This window comes from Carassius carassius, chromosome 24 (assembly GCF_963082965.1).
Source record: "Carassius carassius chromosome 24, fCarCar2.1, whole genome shotgun sequence".
In the NCBI taxonomy this organism is placed as follows: Eukaryota; Metazoa; Chordata; class Actinopteri; order Cypriniformes; family Cyprinidae; genus Carassius; species Carassius carassius.
The window spans coordinates 20,468,393-20,484,820 of NC_081778.1; the positions used below are offsets into that span (position 1 = coordinate 20,468,393).

General features: G+C 35.1%; 1 protein-coding gene across 1 annotated transcript; it reads right to left on the minus strand.

The window, feature by feature from the left end:
* Window positions 1-275: 275 nt before the first annotated feature.
* Window positions 276-7,722, minus strand: LOC132103511 (soluble guanylate cyclase 88E-like). Its single transcript, XM_059508632.1, is given in 12 exon segments — window positions 276-488; window positions 1,321-1,400; window positions 1,403-1,458; window positions 1,687-1,844; window positions 2,077-2,203; window positions 2,700-2,824; window positions 3,029-3,147; window positions 4,223-4,364; window positions 4,503-4,760; window positions 4,849-4,940; window positions 7,252-7,369; window positions 7,678-7,722. Coding segments are annotated over 12 exon segments (1,533 nt in total).
* Window positions 7,723-16,428: the final 8,706 nt, after the last annotated feature.

Genomic DNA, 16,428 nt, shown 5'->3' on the forward strand with positions numbered 1-16,428 from the left:
TACAAAATGCCCAATCCTAAATACCAAATTAATTTTCGACTTGGACTTTAAGTTTCAAATTTAGATTTTTAGATTTGGTTTAAGGCTTTTAGTTTTAGACTTTTAGTTTATAATCTGACTCAATAATTCCTCCATAGATTTGCATGCTCTAGCCGCACAGAAAGCAAGGGATTATATATAGCTTTTTAATTAACTGCATTTTCTTTAAAATGAATTTAAAATTACATTTTGTTTAGTTATTAGAGGCTGTTCATTTTTCTCTGTACTGCATAAGATTAAAGGGTTGCAGTTGCTTTAGTATGTGATGCTGTGTGAGTCTGGGTGTACCCACCGACACAGATCTGGATGTTGTCCCCGGTCGAGGGGTCTTTTAGGTGATCAATAGAGCTCAACATGTCTAAAGCCATGTCACAGATGTGGTGGGCATGGAATGTGGTCTTATTGGGCACACATGCCACAACCATGTAGGCATCCCTAATGGTCTCCACCTGAGGGGGAAAGAACATTTGTTGCCATTTCACTCAATTTTGAAAGCTTTAATAATGTTGGTTAAGAATAAAATATCTTAATTAGAAATATTTAGTAGTAAAAAATAGGTATGTAGTGATATAAAGATTCTAGCTGATTTTAAGATCATCCTGAGTTTTTATAGTCAAAATGCTCTGGTTTGTCATCCAAAATATATATCTAAAATATATATTTTTTTATGTCATGGTTAATAATAAAACCTTTAAAGACATTTAATGATACATAGTGTATAATAAATGTATATTCCTTTTGAGATTTGCTAAATATTACATACACTACTGTTCAAAAGTTCAGTGGGATCTGTAAGGTTATTAAATTAAATTAAAATAATTAAATTATTACAAAAGATTTCTATTTCAAATAAATGCTGTTCAACTTATAGTACAATTCATCAAAAACCATGAAAATATGTATCATGGTTTTTCCACAAAAATATTAAGCAGCACAACTATTTTGTTGATAATACTAATATGAATGTTTCTTCAGAACCAAATTAGCATATGATATCTGACGGTCTATTTTTTTATCAAATAAATCCAGCCTTAGTTAGCAGAAGAGACTTCTTTCAAAAGCATTTAAAAAAATCTTTTTAACAGTCATATATCAACTGATATGTATACTTTAAAAAAAAAAAAAAAAGAATATAGGCAGGAAAATTATATATTGTGCTGATATATTGTGACTTCCTTGTAAAGAAAAAGCAGAGGACTCTCTTGAAGGTCTTTAAGGTCAAAGAACATGCATTAGAATCTATTCTGTTATGTCAGGTTGCTTTCGTTTGAGTTATATTACCTTATAAACACTGTGTTTCTCGCTGAGTGTGTCAAAAACGATGTAGATCTCATTTAGCATGTCCACCACCTGCATGGGGTGATGTGGATACAGATCTCATTAAACTTCACCACATCACTGAACAGGATGGTCACATCTATCAAGAATGCCACTTAAAAACAGCCGGACAGCATTACAAGAAAAAAGAAAAAAAAAACAGACTGCTTTTCATTGTATTTTATTATCTCTCTTGAGATCTTGATAATATTTCAACCACAATGGTCTGTGTAAAAAAAAAAGTGTACTAAAGCCAACCATTTTTCCAGTCAGTCAATATTTAGGGAAATTCATGTGAATTGTGTGTTTAATGGGTGGGTTAGTGTGAGAGTGTGTACCTGACATGTCTCCAGAGCTGTTATTCCCTTGCGGAGTCTGTCCGCTACTGCTTTGGGGATCATGGCGAACAGCAGGGAGTCTCCTCTCTTCTTCTCCCCATCCAGCTTTTTAATGATCTCCTGCAGCTGTGCATACTTCTGCTGCTCCTGTAGGTGGCACAGTGAGAGTTCAGCCTGTCATTTGCATATTATTTCTAGATGCAAAGACACAGCTAGAGACTTAATAGCTAGAGACACAGCTACTTGAGTCAGTCCATTGCAGAAATTCTGCTACATAACTCCTTTTATATAAACTGAAATAAAATGTGTCTCTGGTTATGGGTTACAGTATTTGTAAGTCTAGATTTTGAGCTCGGTGGCATCAGTGTGGCAATCATTCCTGGTCAAGTGCCAGTTGCAGCTCGGCTGATTGCTGTGTTCCTGCCAGGATGAGCTCTCTGCTGGAGTCGTGCAGATTTAAATCATTGATGTAAACTCCCATTTTTATCATGTCCTCCACTGTCTCAATACTGTACAAAGGAGAATAAGTTTTAACACAGACTTAAACATTGTAGCTATAATCTTACATCTTTTTTTCCTGTGGTTAAACTGTATCTCTGTATCTACATATCTGACAATTGTAGACTCTTAATTACACATTTTAAAGGGGCCATCTCTTTTTATTATTATTTCTTTTATTTATTGTTGATTTTAAGGACATATTTGTTTGCTCTTGAACACTGAACATTTTTTTGCTGCAGTATTGAACTATGTCCATTGTAAAACAAAACTAGTCTTAGAGGTCTTTTAAAACTTAATAAGGACATTTCTGGCATTAAGGAAATTTTGATATTATAAGCAGACCTCAGGATTAAACTAAATGGTTTACGAGTGCAGGATATGATACCTATGAAATGACTTGGCAGAGAAGCCTTGATTGTCAGTTTTATGTGGCAATAACTAAACTACTGTTTTCCATTAGCTTAGGGGGCAATGTTGTAAACATGTGAGATCATGAGAGTTTACATGGGAGTTCCTAGAAAGATGAGGGAGTCCCACTGAGGGACGTACTTCATCTGGCCCTTGAGGTGGAGAGGCTTTTTAGGGGGCTCCCTCCCGCATGTCTTCAAATATGGTTTCACTGCAATTGCCTACACAAGAGAGAGGAAGTTTCATTTCTCACTGCATAGACAGAAGGTTTGCATTCATCCAGAGGCACTTTATGAGTCAAGTTTAGTTCTCAAAACATGGAATAATGATTGTAATTTCATAGACTTGATAAAATTTCTTGTTGTTTTCATGCCGGTGGAGATTATTCAGAGCATCACTTTACTTTAATGTCTCTAACCAATGACAGTCTGAAAAGCCAGCAGCTCGATGTCCTCTCCTCCACAATTATTTGAGCTGTTGTACTGAGTCAGAGAGCTGCTGTATTTCTGATCCGTCCCCTTCATTTCCTCCATCACTTTAATATCTGAGAGAACAGCAGAGGCACAGTGACAGAAGTCAGCATGAGACATTAGGACATTATCTGCTTTAATCTGTGTAGAGGCAAGACGTTTGGGTGTGAACTGTCACATATCTGATTTTATATGTCTAAGGTTCTGATTGGTCAGTGTGGTTTCACATCATCTTTCACAAAGATTTATTTACACATCGGTTAGTGTCATACTGTACAGTATAAGAGTGTATATGGCTTTGAAAAATCTCCATTTTCATAAAACGTTTACATTTAATGTCTCTAAAAATGTCATATGGTGTAACCATTGTAATCTTAATTTGCAAACAAACAAACAAACACTATCAACCATTTGGGGTCAGTTTTTTAATGTTTCTGAAAGAAGTCTCTTATGCTCACCAAAGCTGCTTTTATTTGAAAAAAAAAAAAATACAATAATATTGTGAAATATTATTACAATTTTAATTCTCAGCAGCCATTACTTCTGGCTTCAGTGTCACATCCTTCAGAAATCATCCTAATATGCTGATTTGGTGCTCAAGAAACATTTCTCTTTATTGAAGTTGAAAATAGTTGTGCTGCTTAATATTTTTGTGGAAACATGATAAAAAAATTGTTTTTAGGATTCTTTGATGAATAGATATTTTTTTTATATTATAAATAAATATTTAATATTAAAACTTTTGTAATATTATAAATGTCTCTATTCCAAAATTTGTATTACAGTAATTTAATGGTTCTTTGCTAAATAAAAGTACTTTCCCCCCCCAATAAATAAAGAAATAAATTGAATTGTAGTGTATTTTTAAAGGTAAAAAATAATAATAATAATAATAATATAATATAATATATATATTATTTATTTTTTTTGTATTTTTGATAAATTATTGGAAATACATAGATACATAGAAATTATTTAGCGTCACATCACTGACTTAAAAAAAAAACTACTATGGATATTTTGTTTTCAGCTGCCAATAAGAGTTTACTGACACATTTGACCAAAATTCCACAGATTTACCCCCCAAAAAACAGCTTAAAATTTTTAAAAACATTCCGTTTTGGCCTTACAATTACTAATTTACTGTACCTCTCTCTTCCTTTTTGGGTTTTTCACTCTCATCTTTCTCCTCTGGTTCTTCTTTGCTGAGATTAGGGATGTTGACCTTCTGTTTACTCTCCACCACGGCCTTAGACAGCAGTTCAAACACATTGTTGAGATAAGTGTAGATCTGAAAGAGCACACACCAGCACAACGCTTTTTTAGGACATAAATGCCAAGAGTAAGAAAAGAAAGCATAAACATATTCTTAGATACTTTCAAGATGCTTTGACTTTGGATCTGTTCCCCTAGCCTCCCATTTACTCACATTATCCCAGCTGAATTCCAGCATGGGTCGCACCAGGGTAAACTCCTCATTGACGTTTTTGCCCTGCAGATCAGAAAACACCTCTTTCAAACCATCTCCGATCAGTAACATGGTCATGGCTCTGCGGAATATCACACTGAAGGGGAACATGTCAAAAAAGATTCCTCACTTCATGGGCAGTTTCTCATAGCCTGGAGCTGTTTTCTGCTGGGGCATACGGTACTTAAATGCAGCATTGTCAAAATTCATCTTGTACACCTTCAGAAAGAGAGTGAGAAGATCAGAAACGTGAGAAATAAAGAATAACAGAGCACAGAGAAAGGTGAATGTCTGTTTGGACTCCTACCACGTATGTCATTTTCTCTGTTTCCTCTTTTGACAGAATCTCCACCTCAATGTCTGTGTTGTAAAACTGTCGGCCCACCTGAGAGAGCTGCCCTACAGAGTAGTCACAACAGATGCTATTTGAAATTTAAACACACTGAGGCTACAGTCACTGTGGACTGACCAGTTTTCATTGTGTAAGATCTAACCAAATCTAAGCTTTACTTTCAGATTATTATTTTACCTCCCACATCTCTCAAGATTTTAATATGCAGTTTCAGAAAGAACACATACAGAGGTCACCATTAAGCTCATCCTGTTAATATGGTAACTGTTCAAAGAATAATTGTTGAAAAGTAGAATACTATTGTACAGTTTTTGGAATGTAAATTATATTAGTTTGGGTTGGGTGAAATCAGCCGGAAATCTTACTACTTGACCCGTAATAAATATTATTAAACAGATCATTTCTGCCCTCGAATTTACATTAATGGTAGCAATTTTTCCAGTAAATCTTTTATTAAGTTACTTTGTTATACCATTAGGTGGCAACTATCTTTATAAATGACATTGATTTAAATCAATTTAACGGAATCATTGAATTACTGAATCATTCATTCCACTGATTTGTTCAAAACACTGATTCATTCAGGAATGAAGCAAGTGATTTGCTTGCTATGTGAATCAATGAACCATTCATTCAGTTGAATCAGTCAGTGCCAAACATCACTACATGTTGCTCTGAGATTCTCAGTGTTTAATTTAGCTTTGGCCAATTTTGAAACATTTGCATTGGTGGAGCAACAAAGTAACTGACCATGTAAAATGTATATTATTGACATATTGTTTATTGAACTGTTGTATAAGAAATTTCACACTATCACACCTGCTGCTGGTCTGAATATACTCTCCTCAACATTTCTATTACCTTTGACAAACTGTGGGAATCCTTTCCTGGTTGAACAGTAGTGCAGGTCAGGCACGTGCACACATAGACATGAAAGGGGGCTTGAGCACCTGCCCTTTTTATTCCTGAGAAAGTGCCCTTTTTTCTGGGATGCTTTTTTTTATTTTTGAAAAATAATATATATTTCTGTTTGCACACAGCTTCCCTGTCAAACAAATATATTTATTGAAATATAGTATCTAAATATCATGTCAGGAGTTGTGAAGCGCTCCCTCTCCCTCTCCCCCGGTTGTTAAACCCGATTGTATTGCTTCCGCTAAAGAAAATAGTCCGCTCCGTCTCTACGGTTAGAATCCTGTGAGTCCATAGCAATGCTCTGTTTTTCATGGCAACGGTCTGTTATTCTCCGCACAGCGGTCTGTTGGTTATAACAGACCACATTCTACATTGGAATTCAACCAAGCCATTTAATAAAATAAGTTAATAAAATAAGCATGTATCACCACCAGGTGATATGCTTTAGTTATTTTGTTTATCCTATTTACCTGCATTTCTCTGTCAATTAGATGCAAATGTGCGCATTTTAACTAGTTGACGCCTAATTTGCATACAGAACGTCCCCAGTTATTGACTTACATCAAGAGTCTTTCCCCCTGAAATTTAGAAACCTTTATAAAATAGTATTCCATACCACCACAAATACATAGCCTACATGACATTGGCTTTTATTGAATTTTTACTCAATTATTTTGGTAAGTTTAATTTTAAAGTGTTATGTATTCTGATAACACCAAAATAATTAAAACGATGTAGTGCCTTGTGCAAAAATAAACAAATTATTAGTAAAACACGCCCCTCTGTTTGATGCAGTTATTTAGGTTATTCTAAATATGAAGAGTTCAGATGAAAAATCCTCTAAGTGCCATCTGAAATTTCCTTCAATAATGATCATTTTTTTATCAAGCTTGTATGTTTATGTTCACTTATTTCACATTACTGGCAATGAAAATTACCTATTAATTGTAATTTAAGTTAAATTACTGAACTTAAATACGAGCTTGAAAAAAAAAAGCTCATAAGAAAATTTCAGATGGCACTTAGAGGCTTTTGCATCTGATCTCATCATATATACTTGAAACTAGTAGCATTGAAAATATTTTCAAAACATGCACATTGTGGAATGGTTTCCTTTGCTGCTCTATAAACCTAGTGAATACTAAGGAGACCATGGTTTCTGTGAACTGATTATTTTGTAGACATCTTTTGAAAATGAAACAATTGCGTGAGTTTGAGGAAGATAAAATTAATTAACTTTTTAAATTATTTTTTTTAAAAAGGAAGTCAGAGTTGCGTTAATATATATATATATATATATATATATATATATATATATATATATATACTTTTTTGTTTCTAAAAAAAAAAACCTAATTATGAGAAGTGCCCTTTATTTCACTTGAGCCCCTGCCCCTCAAAATGTCTGTGCACGTCCCTGGTGCAGGGTAAGACTCGTCTCACATTCTTCCTCTACACAGAAACTGGGTGGCTGGACTTTTGGGAAGGAGAAACGGAAGTACTCATGCAGGTTATCTAGCTCATTGATAAAAAATCGTAGTCGTACATTGCGCCCCAGTACCTGAGACAGAGATATTAGAACAGATTTAAATGCTATGTAAAATGTGTATACAATTAATGAATTAACCACTGAGAAAGCCCAATAAAGAAAACTAAAAGAAAAATGTTATACACGTACAAACGTTAGGGGTTAGTAAGATTAGGGTTAGTTCACCAAGGGTATATTTATTTATTTATTTGATCATAAAAAAAATAAAATAAAAAAAAATCAAAATAAAAAACCCTGACCTTATTTTTTCAGGACAAAATGGTAGTGTATACCTAAATGAGTATCTGTCAAACACAGAGTCTACCATGTTTGAAAATCACCTTTAAGATCCTCTCATAGCCATAGTTTCCTATCCGCTTGACCATGTAGACCCCCAAAGCGTACATCAGCTCCAAAAACCTCTCCCGCTGTCCAGCTCATCGTGAGTCTTTCCCAAAACCTCTCCCACTGCCTTTGCCAATCTTAAAATCAGATTATCACTGGAATAACAAACACCAGCATTGTTAAGTGATCCAGATGCAATCTATGACACTTCATTTATCAGATATGCGACTCTTGGGACTTACTTGTACATCTGGTGTCAAACAAATTTGAGGTGCGGGATCTCCGCTCTGGCCTCGATTAGCCTCCATACGTCCTCTCCATATGATTCATTAATGTAGTCATTCACTGCTTCCAAATACAGGCCATACATTTTCAGGGGGCTTGGGACCTCCACTACACTTCCCCAGAAATCTGATGAGCCTGCAGAGAGCACAATATCTGGATCTGAGACGCTTCAGTGACATCAAGAGGCTTTTAGTTAGGCTTTTAGATGGGAAAAATCAATATAATAGACAAAGTGCATAAACAAGCTGAGATTTATAGATGACTTGAAGATGCAAACATATAATTCGTCTCTGATATGATTAAACTGTCCAGTTTTAAATATTTTACAATTTTTGTTTAATCTATGAGTCTGAGAACGTCTGTGTTGCTTATTCATGCTCTTTTTTTTGTTGTTGTCTATTTGTGTAAAATGCTGTTTGTTTGATCGATGAGTTCTATATAATATGCTGTGCTGTTATAAACCATCTCCCCTGTGACAGGCTATTTAAAACCCAACATCCTCTATACCCCCTATATTCATGTAAAAATATATATATATAACAGATAGAACAGTCTATAATACAAATGAACAACCAATTTGATTAAACTAATAGATCAATAGATGACAGCGAAGTAAGAATATGTATGTGGCTTACCTGCAGACCCTCAGTCCTGTGTATTGAGTCAGAATTTGGATAAAGCAAAACCTTCTCTCTGCCTCTTTCTCTCTCTTAGTCTTTCTCTCTCTTTAAACACCTGTTTTTGACACCTGAATAACTTCATACTCCTTTCTGTCAGGACAATGGCCACACAGGCTAAAACAGGACAGCAGGTGTGTGTTTGTGGCAGGTGCTAAACAACACTTAAGCATGTACATGCGTTCTATAAATGAACTGTAATTATAAAGTTATCCACTTTTTATGTGAGATTTTCTCCTATAATGAACCTGCTTTCAAACACACACGCACACACATGCGCACGCACACATGCACACATGCACACACACGAATGACTTATTATTGACTTCAGTTTTTTTAGTTTTTTGTTACTTAGCTATGATATCTCCTATCCACTGTGGAATCCTTTATATTGTTATTAAGGCATGTTTTATTGTGTTGATTAATTCCTGTCATTCATTGCGATAGCTGATGATTAAAATATAATTAATATTATGCATTTCTGTCTCTAAAACATATTAGATAAGAGAATTAGAAAGAGATGAATAAAAAGAGTATTATGAATGAAACCTATTATGCAATGAATATAAAAACTGTACTTAACCTAATATAAGTACAGGAAATTCATGCATACATTATGTAGGATTTTTAACGTATTGAAAATTGCACATATATGTCAACATTTCAGTAGATAAATAATATTATTCCAGTTGTTTTAAATCATTTTAAATTAAACAAAAGATCTAATCAAAAACTTTTAAATTATTAACTTCCCCCTCTCCTCAAATTGTAAAATGGTCAATGAAAGCAGATTCTTCTGTTGTCCCTCTGTGTATTACTTTCATTATCCGCTAGGGGCCACTGTTGACGCATCGCCTTTATTGACTCAACGCTGCAAGCAGCAAAACGTCTAGGCTGTTGCTCTTTACTATCAAACGACTCATGATCGATGATTTGCAACGCAAATAAATAACTTGCATCATATTTATCCTGTATATATGTGTGTGTGTGTGTGTGTGTGTGCGCACACATATACGCGCATCTCGTGCTTGACAGTGCAATTGGTGGACCGGAGAAGCGAGAATTATGTTCCCGTAGCTTCCTCACAAGCCAATAATTAGCATGTCTTTGTTTCCAGTCACCCAAGGAAACCTTTTCAGCACCCCCCCCCCCCCCCCTCTATCTCTATGGTTTATTTGAATAATAAAAAAGGGTCATATACAAGTCCACCAGTTACTACTAGTCTTTCTAATTTCTGTTAATTTCTTTATTTCTCTGCATAACTGTACAGTATAAGTTACAGTAGGTCATAATGTCAGTGATGAACATGATAGGGTTATTATTATTTTATTTAAATTGAATATAACTGACTTGAGACAGTTTGCCCCACTATAAAAAGTACTTTTTTTTTCTTTTTTATAAATTGTATCGGTTTTTCCCCCAAGGAAACTTACGTTTTCTTGTTTTACACAAACATGTGGGAATATGATAAAAAAAGTAAAACATTTTACATATTAAACAGTTGCATATTTCATATTGCACATTTAATTTGTGTTTTTAGATATTGTTTGCAATATCTGACTAAATGTCAATTTTAAATTGTTCAAACGTATGTACTCTTCAATTCCATTTGAATGTATAATAATAATATTTTATACATTCTATTCTAGAGCTATTTTAATAATAACAAGTTTTTTGTAGCCATGACTTAAAGTATAGAAATTAACTGTCAACCATAAACCTTCCTGTTATAAATATTCAGTTAAGCGCCGATCTCCACAAACTTATATTCAAATGATTTCTTTGAGACATTGTCTCCAGAACCTTCTCTCGTTTTCATCCAGCGAGATACTTTTACTCTTGCCTCTGAGGATTATGCATAACGAATACCTCGATCATTTGTTTGCATTAGCATTTCAGCTTTGTTGAATCTTTCGAAAATCCCATGTCAGTCTATCTGTGAGGCAAATCAGGAGCTCTCAGAGGAGCTATGAAGCCGTGTGTGTGTGTGTGTGTGTGTGTGGAAGTTGAATGCAGCATATGTGAATGTGCGTGTATGAATGTGTGGGAGGACAGCATGCTTATGGTTGCAAAGCCAATGCTCTGCAAACCTCTGCAGAATTTATGTTTTATTCTTATGGTGGGTTAAGGAATTACATAAGACATGTTATTGATTTGTTGTTTTGTATGTAATGAAGTAAAAAAGTTGGAATAATTTAGAGAAGTACATCTCTCCAGCATTCAGCTGGCACTGTGAACTTGTGTGCTTGTATAATGACATGATTTTATGTTTGTTGGCCTGCATGTGTGTTGCTACTTCACGGCTCAATGATGGATGAATCGCGTTTACATCACAGTAAAAAATATTACTAATGCACGTACATGGCTGCACATCCTGTGGTCTGACACTGATGGATTTCACTGATGGATTTCATGCATAATAAGGCCAGACGCTTTCAGGACCAGTAGTCAGAGGCAAGAATGCAAATACCCCCATTATATCTAATATGTATTCACTCATAAATGTTAATTCAATGAGTGTGCGTATTTACCACTAGAATGACTCCACGGAAATATTGCCACATTTTCAAATATGAACTCACTATTTGGCGAATCATTTGTGTGGTCCCTGTAGATAGGATTGAGTCTGCAGCTTATTTAATAGGAACGTGACCATACAAAGGCAATGTGGATAATTCACACGTTGTGAAAATGGAAATTTCTTGGCCGAAAAGCCTGAAGCCATTATGCCCCATAGATGAATCCTGAATACCCATCTGCGTCTGTTTCCTATTTCTCCTCTTTCTTTCTTCCCCCTCTTAATTCAGAATTCTCACTGAGACCTTAACATTCTTGTCTATCGATGGCATAATTTTATCTACGGCCGCAAGGGTTCATGTCTAACCACACAAGCAGTTAAAACTTCTATGATCACTTCACTTCTAGCTCTAAAGCCAAATGCCTGTTTCATATTCATGCAGTGATCTTCCAGTGAGCATTTTTACCATTTGAGGACGCAACTGCAGAGCCCCAGGGAAGCACAGACGTTTCATTTTGTGCTTTTAATGAAATTATTGATAACAATATTGATTTTGGAGAGGTTGGTGTGACCTTGACATTTGCTTGGCAGGCTTTTAGAAGGATGTGAACCAGACATTATTTTGATTTCAATCGCCATATAACACATCAGGTCAGTTTGTTTTTTATTAGGTTGGTGGATAACAGATTGATGACACAGACTTGTAGGAGGCAGTTTAAAAAACACCAATATTCATGTTCTGTGCTTTTAGTTGAACTTTTTTTATATTAAAAGAATAATATTTAAAGATCAGTTTTGTAATTTTATATTTTTGGATTATTTTAAAATTAGAGCATATGAAAGGCACATAAGTAAATAGCATCATTTTAGACCTGCTTAAACAATTTAAGTTAATATTCTGCAATAACTTATTCAATGAAGTTTTGCTTATACCTGTGGAATAAATGGGGAAATCTGTAGATTTTTTATGCTTAGTTAAATGGATTACATTTTTCTTTACAACAAAGATTGTTAAATACTTTGGGAAATCTATTACAGTAGTACTGGAACACACACTGTAAAAAATCCAATTTACAGTTTGTATTACAAACAGGGGCGGACTGGCCATCTATGTGATCTGGAGAATCACAGAACGGCCGGTACTCCAGGACGGCCGGCGGGCCGGCCCACCACCCGCCACGCAGTCATCAGTCATCACCTGTTTTTTCCCCCACTAATCTGTTTCACACTCCAGTACTGTAGGTGGCAGCAATGCACCTTTAAGTTGGATGCCAGCTGCACTGGCCGTGGCCGCCAAGTAAGGAGAAGAAGAAGTGGAAGAGTAGGAAGAAACAAACAGCAAATACGTTAGATAGAAGAAGCATAGAAACAAACAAACAATATGAATAATGCGGCCGCGGGTAAAAAATGGAAAGAAAAGGCAGGGGCTGAGAAGGCGAGAGAAAAAAAATTAAATACTGAAGCCGCTTAATGTCGCAAACTAACTGAAATATTTAGCAGCACCTCGCAGTTAAATATTAGCAGCAGTGAAGAAGTGAGCCAGACAGCTATGCAGCAACATGTCACCAGTGATGATGATGATGATGGACAGAAAGATGAGCTGGTTCCAGTATGGAACATGAGAGGAGAAAGAAAGTTACTTAGGGATGATGTTAGGAAGTGATATTCAGGTTGCTTCATTTTTAATGATTAAAGTAGTTAAAACAGCTAAAATTCAACATTTTAGCTGTAAAATGTCACATGCAGTAGCTAATATTAAGAAATATGTTGTGCTTTTTCTTTTAAAAATGTTGGTAACATTACAGTTTATACTAACAAACTTTGAAGATTTTGAATACAGAAGTTAAATTTGTAATGGTGTATTTTCATTTAGATGTGGTATTATTATCTGTGCAGTAAGATTAATTACTGCATAAATTAAGATTATTAAATAATAAATTCATTTTAAGACAGCATGGACCTGTTTTTTTTTTTAAATCCATTCCATCGTTTGTTTATTTAGGTTGAGCTTAGACCAAGAGCAGAGAAAGACACCCACTCCAGCTCACCATCTAGTCAACATCAATGCTATTGAAATAATTTGGATGATATAGTATCATGAGCCACAATTAAAGTCTTGTGACACTCATGCCAGGCGTTATTGTTGGTGTTGTTGTTGAGTTTACGCGCGCCGTTTGCTTTGGGCCAGGCCTAGTCAAAGTCCAGGGCTGTTTTTTAGTCCCAGTCCGTCACTGATTACAAACTCAGTTTATTTCTCAGTTAATTCAACAATTTAACATTAAAAAAGTTGAGATAACACAGAAATTTAAGTTAAATAGAAATTTAGATCAATTTGTTACACCAAATTAATATGTCAAGTTAGAACAACTAACAACTTTAAGTTGGTTATTAGTATTGCCCACAAAGGCTGATGAGCATGCACAGTTCGATCGCTTTTTTATAAACAATGCCATTTTAATTTCTCCTGTTTCATTTTCGAGTTTCTTTAAGCGGCGTCTGTTTATTCCCTCATTGTGGTCGCTCTGGTAAGTGTATAGTTCTATGTGTATCAATTCACGATATGATTTAAATGAAGTCTGTTCACAATATATTCATACAATAGTGTTCCAAAGATAAATGGAGGTCTTACTGGTTTGGAACGACATGAGGGTGAGTTATTAATAACATAATTATGATTTTTGGGTGAACTATCCCTTTAAGTTGTTATTTTATATTGTTCTCCAGCAATGAATTAATGTATCCCTTGTGGTAAAAAATAAAATAAAATCTTATGTTGTTGCCAAAAGAATTAGTTCTAACTTTACCGCTGTATTGTTTTGTTTTTTGTTTTTTTTCCTGATTAAGGTGATGCAGTGCAAGAAATGCAGATTTGAACACCCTGCCCAGGAGGTCCTTTTGAAACATGACCAATTGTGCGACTACCAGGGAAGATACTGCCAACTACCCTACACAGATTGCATCTGCTCCTTTAAAACCACCGGTTGAAGTCTCACCTTTTAAGATCACACAAGTGCTTATCTTCACGTGAGAGTCACTTAACATTGAATGGTGAATTGTGTGACTTTAAGGAAATTTGTAAAACACCCTATTACTCCAAACATATAAGGAGCCATTTAAAAAAAATCATGAAACTTTAAGGTGCCTTTTAGCCAGTGTGGTTTTTAAAACACATCTGATTTCATCATCCAGTGGTCACAGAATTCAAAAACATTGCAGCTTTTCCATTACAGACTTTAAAGCAAATATCATTATTCAAAATGCAGAACCAAAAGACAGTGAGCCACAACTCTGTTGCTATGCACACACTTTTATCACCATTGGAGTTAATTTTATATTGCTTGTGATAGATATGAAGGACAGATATGAAAGCCAATACATTTTTGACTGGACCCGTTGTTATTTTTGCACATTATTTTGGACTTGAATTTTGTGATAGTTTTTATTTGATGCTTTCCCAATTTAATTAACTGTGTAGAAGTTTTTAATTTTGCAACACAAATGTGACAAATAAGCTCTTAACTTGAAAAAACTTTCTATTGTAATTAATTTATTTTATTGTGAATGAAATGACTTGATTTGGTTTGTGATTTAAACTTGCTGTTCTACAAAAAAAAAATCATATTGATGAAATAAAAAAATTGTGATTCTGTCCATTTAAAGATTTTTTTTGAGGACCAGTGTTGTACTGAGTAGCATTTAATGAATTAATTCACTCATATTGGATTGAGAGTTTTGTGCTGAACTTTAAACTGCTTGAGTAAAACCTAAAGCTCTGAAGCTGCACTGTAAAAACTAAAAAAAAAAGTTGAGAAAGCTCAAAAACCTTCGGAAGCTGGTTGCCTTAAACTTAAGTTTTGTCAACTTTTTTTTTTTTTTTTTTTTTTTTTAAAGCAACTTCAACTATCAGGTTTTGTTAACTTATGGAGTTTTTATCATTTAAGAATATATTTCTAGTCAACTAAACACAAAATGAAAGGTTAACTAAAAGTTCACTGAACTTAATATATTTTGTTTATTAAACATGCACAAAAGTTTGTACAACTAATTGACCTTTAAGTTGAGCAACCTCAAAAATCTGCTGAAGTTTGTTGCCTTAAAATTTTTAAAATTGCCTTAAAGGTGCCATGTGCAAAAATTGAGGTAAAAATATACAAAAAATTACCTACACGCATCAAAAGTATGAGAAGAAATAAGGGCGATGATGTCATTAAAAAAATGTCAAGTTATAGTGCTGCAGAGATATCAACCTTAATTAGCAGTAGCATTACTAGCCCTGACCCGACAGGTGTCGTAATACCAGTTTCGGCTATGGGAGGCGGTATGCGGGCAACATAACCACCAGCCAACCTGCAATACACGAATAACTCGCACGGCTTGTGGGCGTAATCTAACCTGATGTCAATCATGTGGAAAGTACAGCCCACTACTTCATTTCAGTTCAGGGAAGAGAGCGGAAGGATGACTTAAGCCCTTGGCAAGAGACCACCACCCTCTACAGGGAAACAACCGCGCTCGGAATCACAAATCAAATCCGATAAGAAAAGGAGCCGAACCAGAGTAAACATCGGCACTGCTTTCAATCGCTGGAGACAACTGATGGACCTGAAAGAAATGAGGTTCGACACCGAACTTGCAACATTTCTTTTGGATTGGTAAGTTAGATGCTGTTAGTATTTAGCTAGAAGTTTGTTTTATATGTTTGTGTATTTTTTTTCGGGAAGTTCTAACATAGAAATGTATCGAAGGCTGTTCTATAAACGTGCTAATGTTAGCGATGGCTAACGGTAGCTGCGTTTGATAATTAGTTAGCTATAACTTACCCATTTTTTTATATCATAAGTAACCTGCTCTGTCTAGTCTGTTGGTCTCCGTGTCCTCTTTGCTTCGTGGTTTTTCTGTACGTGAGAAAATTGATGTGTTGCCATGAAAGCGTGTGAAAAGAGTCAATTGCGTGTGTCTCACGGTGAATACTTGAGAATTGGCAGCTCTGGTTACGTTGGTTGGCGCTAGCTTGGTCAACATCAGCTGTCTGATGTTGACCAATGATGTTGACAGAATGCTGTCTGTCAAATTAATTTAATTCAAATAGTGTGTATATACAACTCAATGTAATATGAACAAAACGAATATGAACATATTCACTGGTAAAGGTGAAGGGGAGTAGCTTGAAGATGTCATGTTTCAAAATCACTTGACATCACCCAACGTTCCTCTGGAGGCAAATTGTCCTCTTATAGCAGCGGTTCTCAATTCCAGTCCTCGCGCCC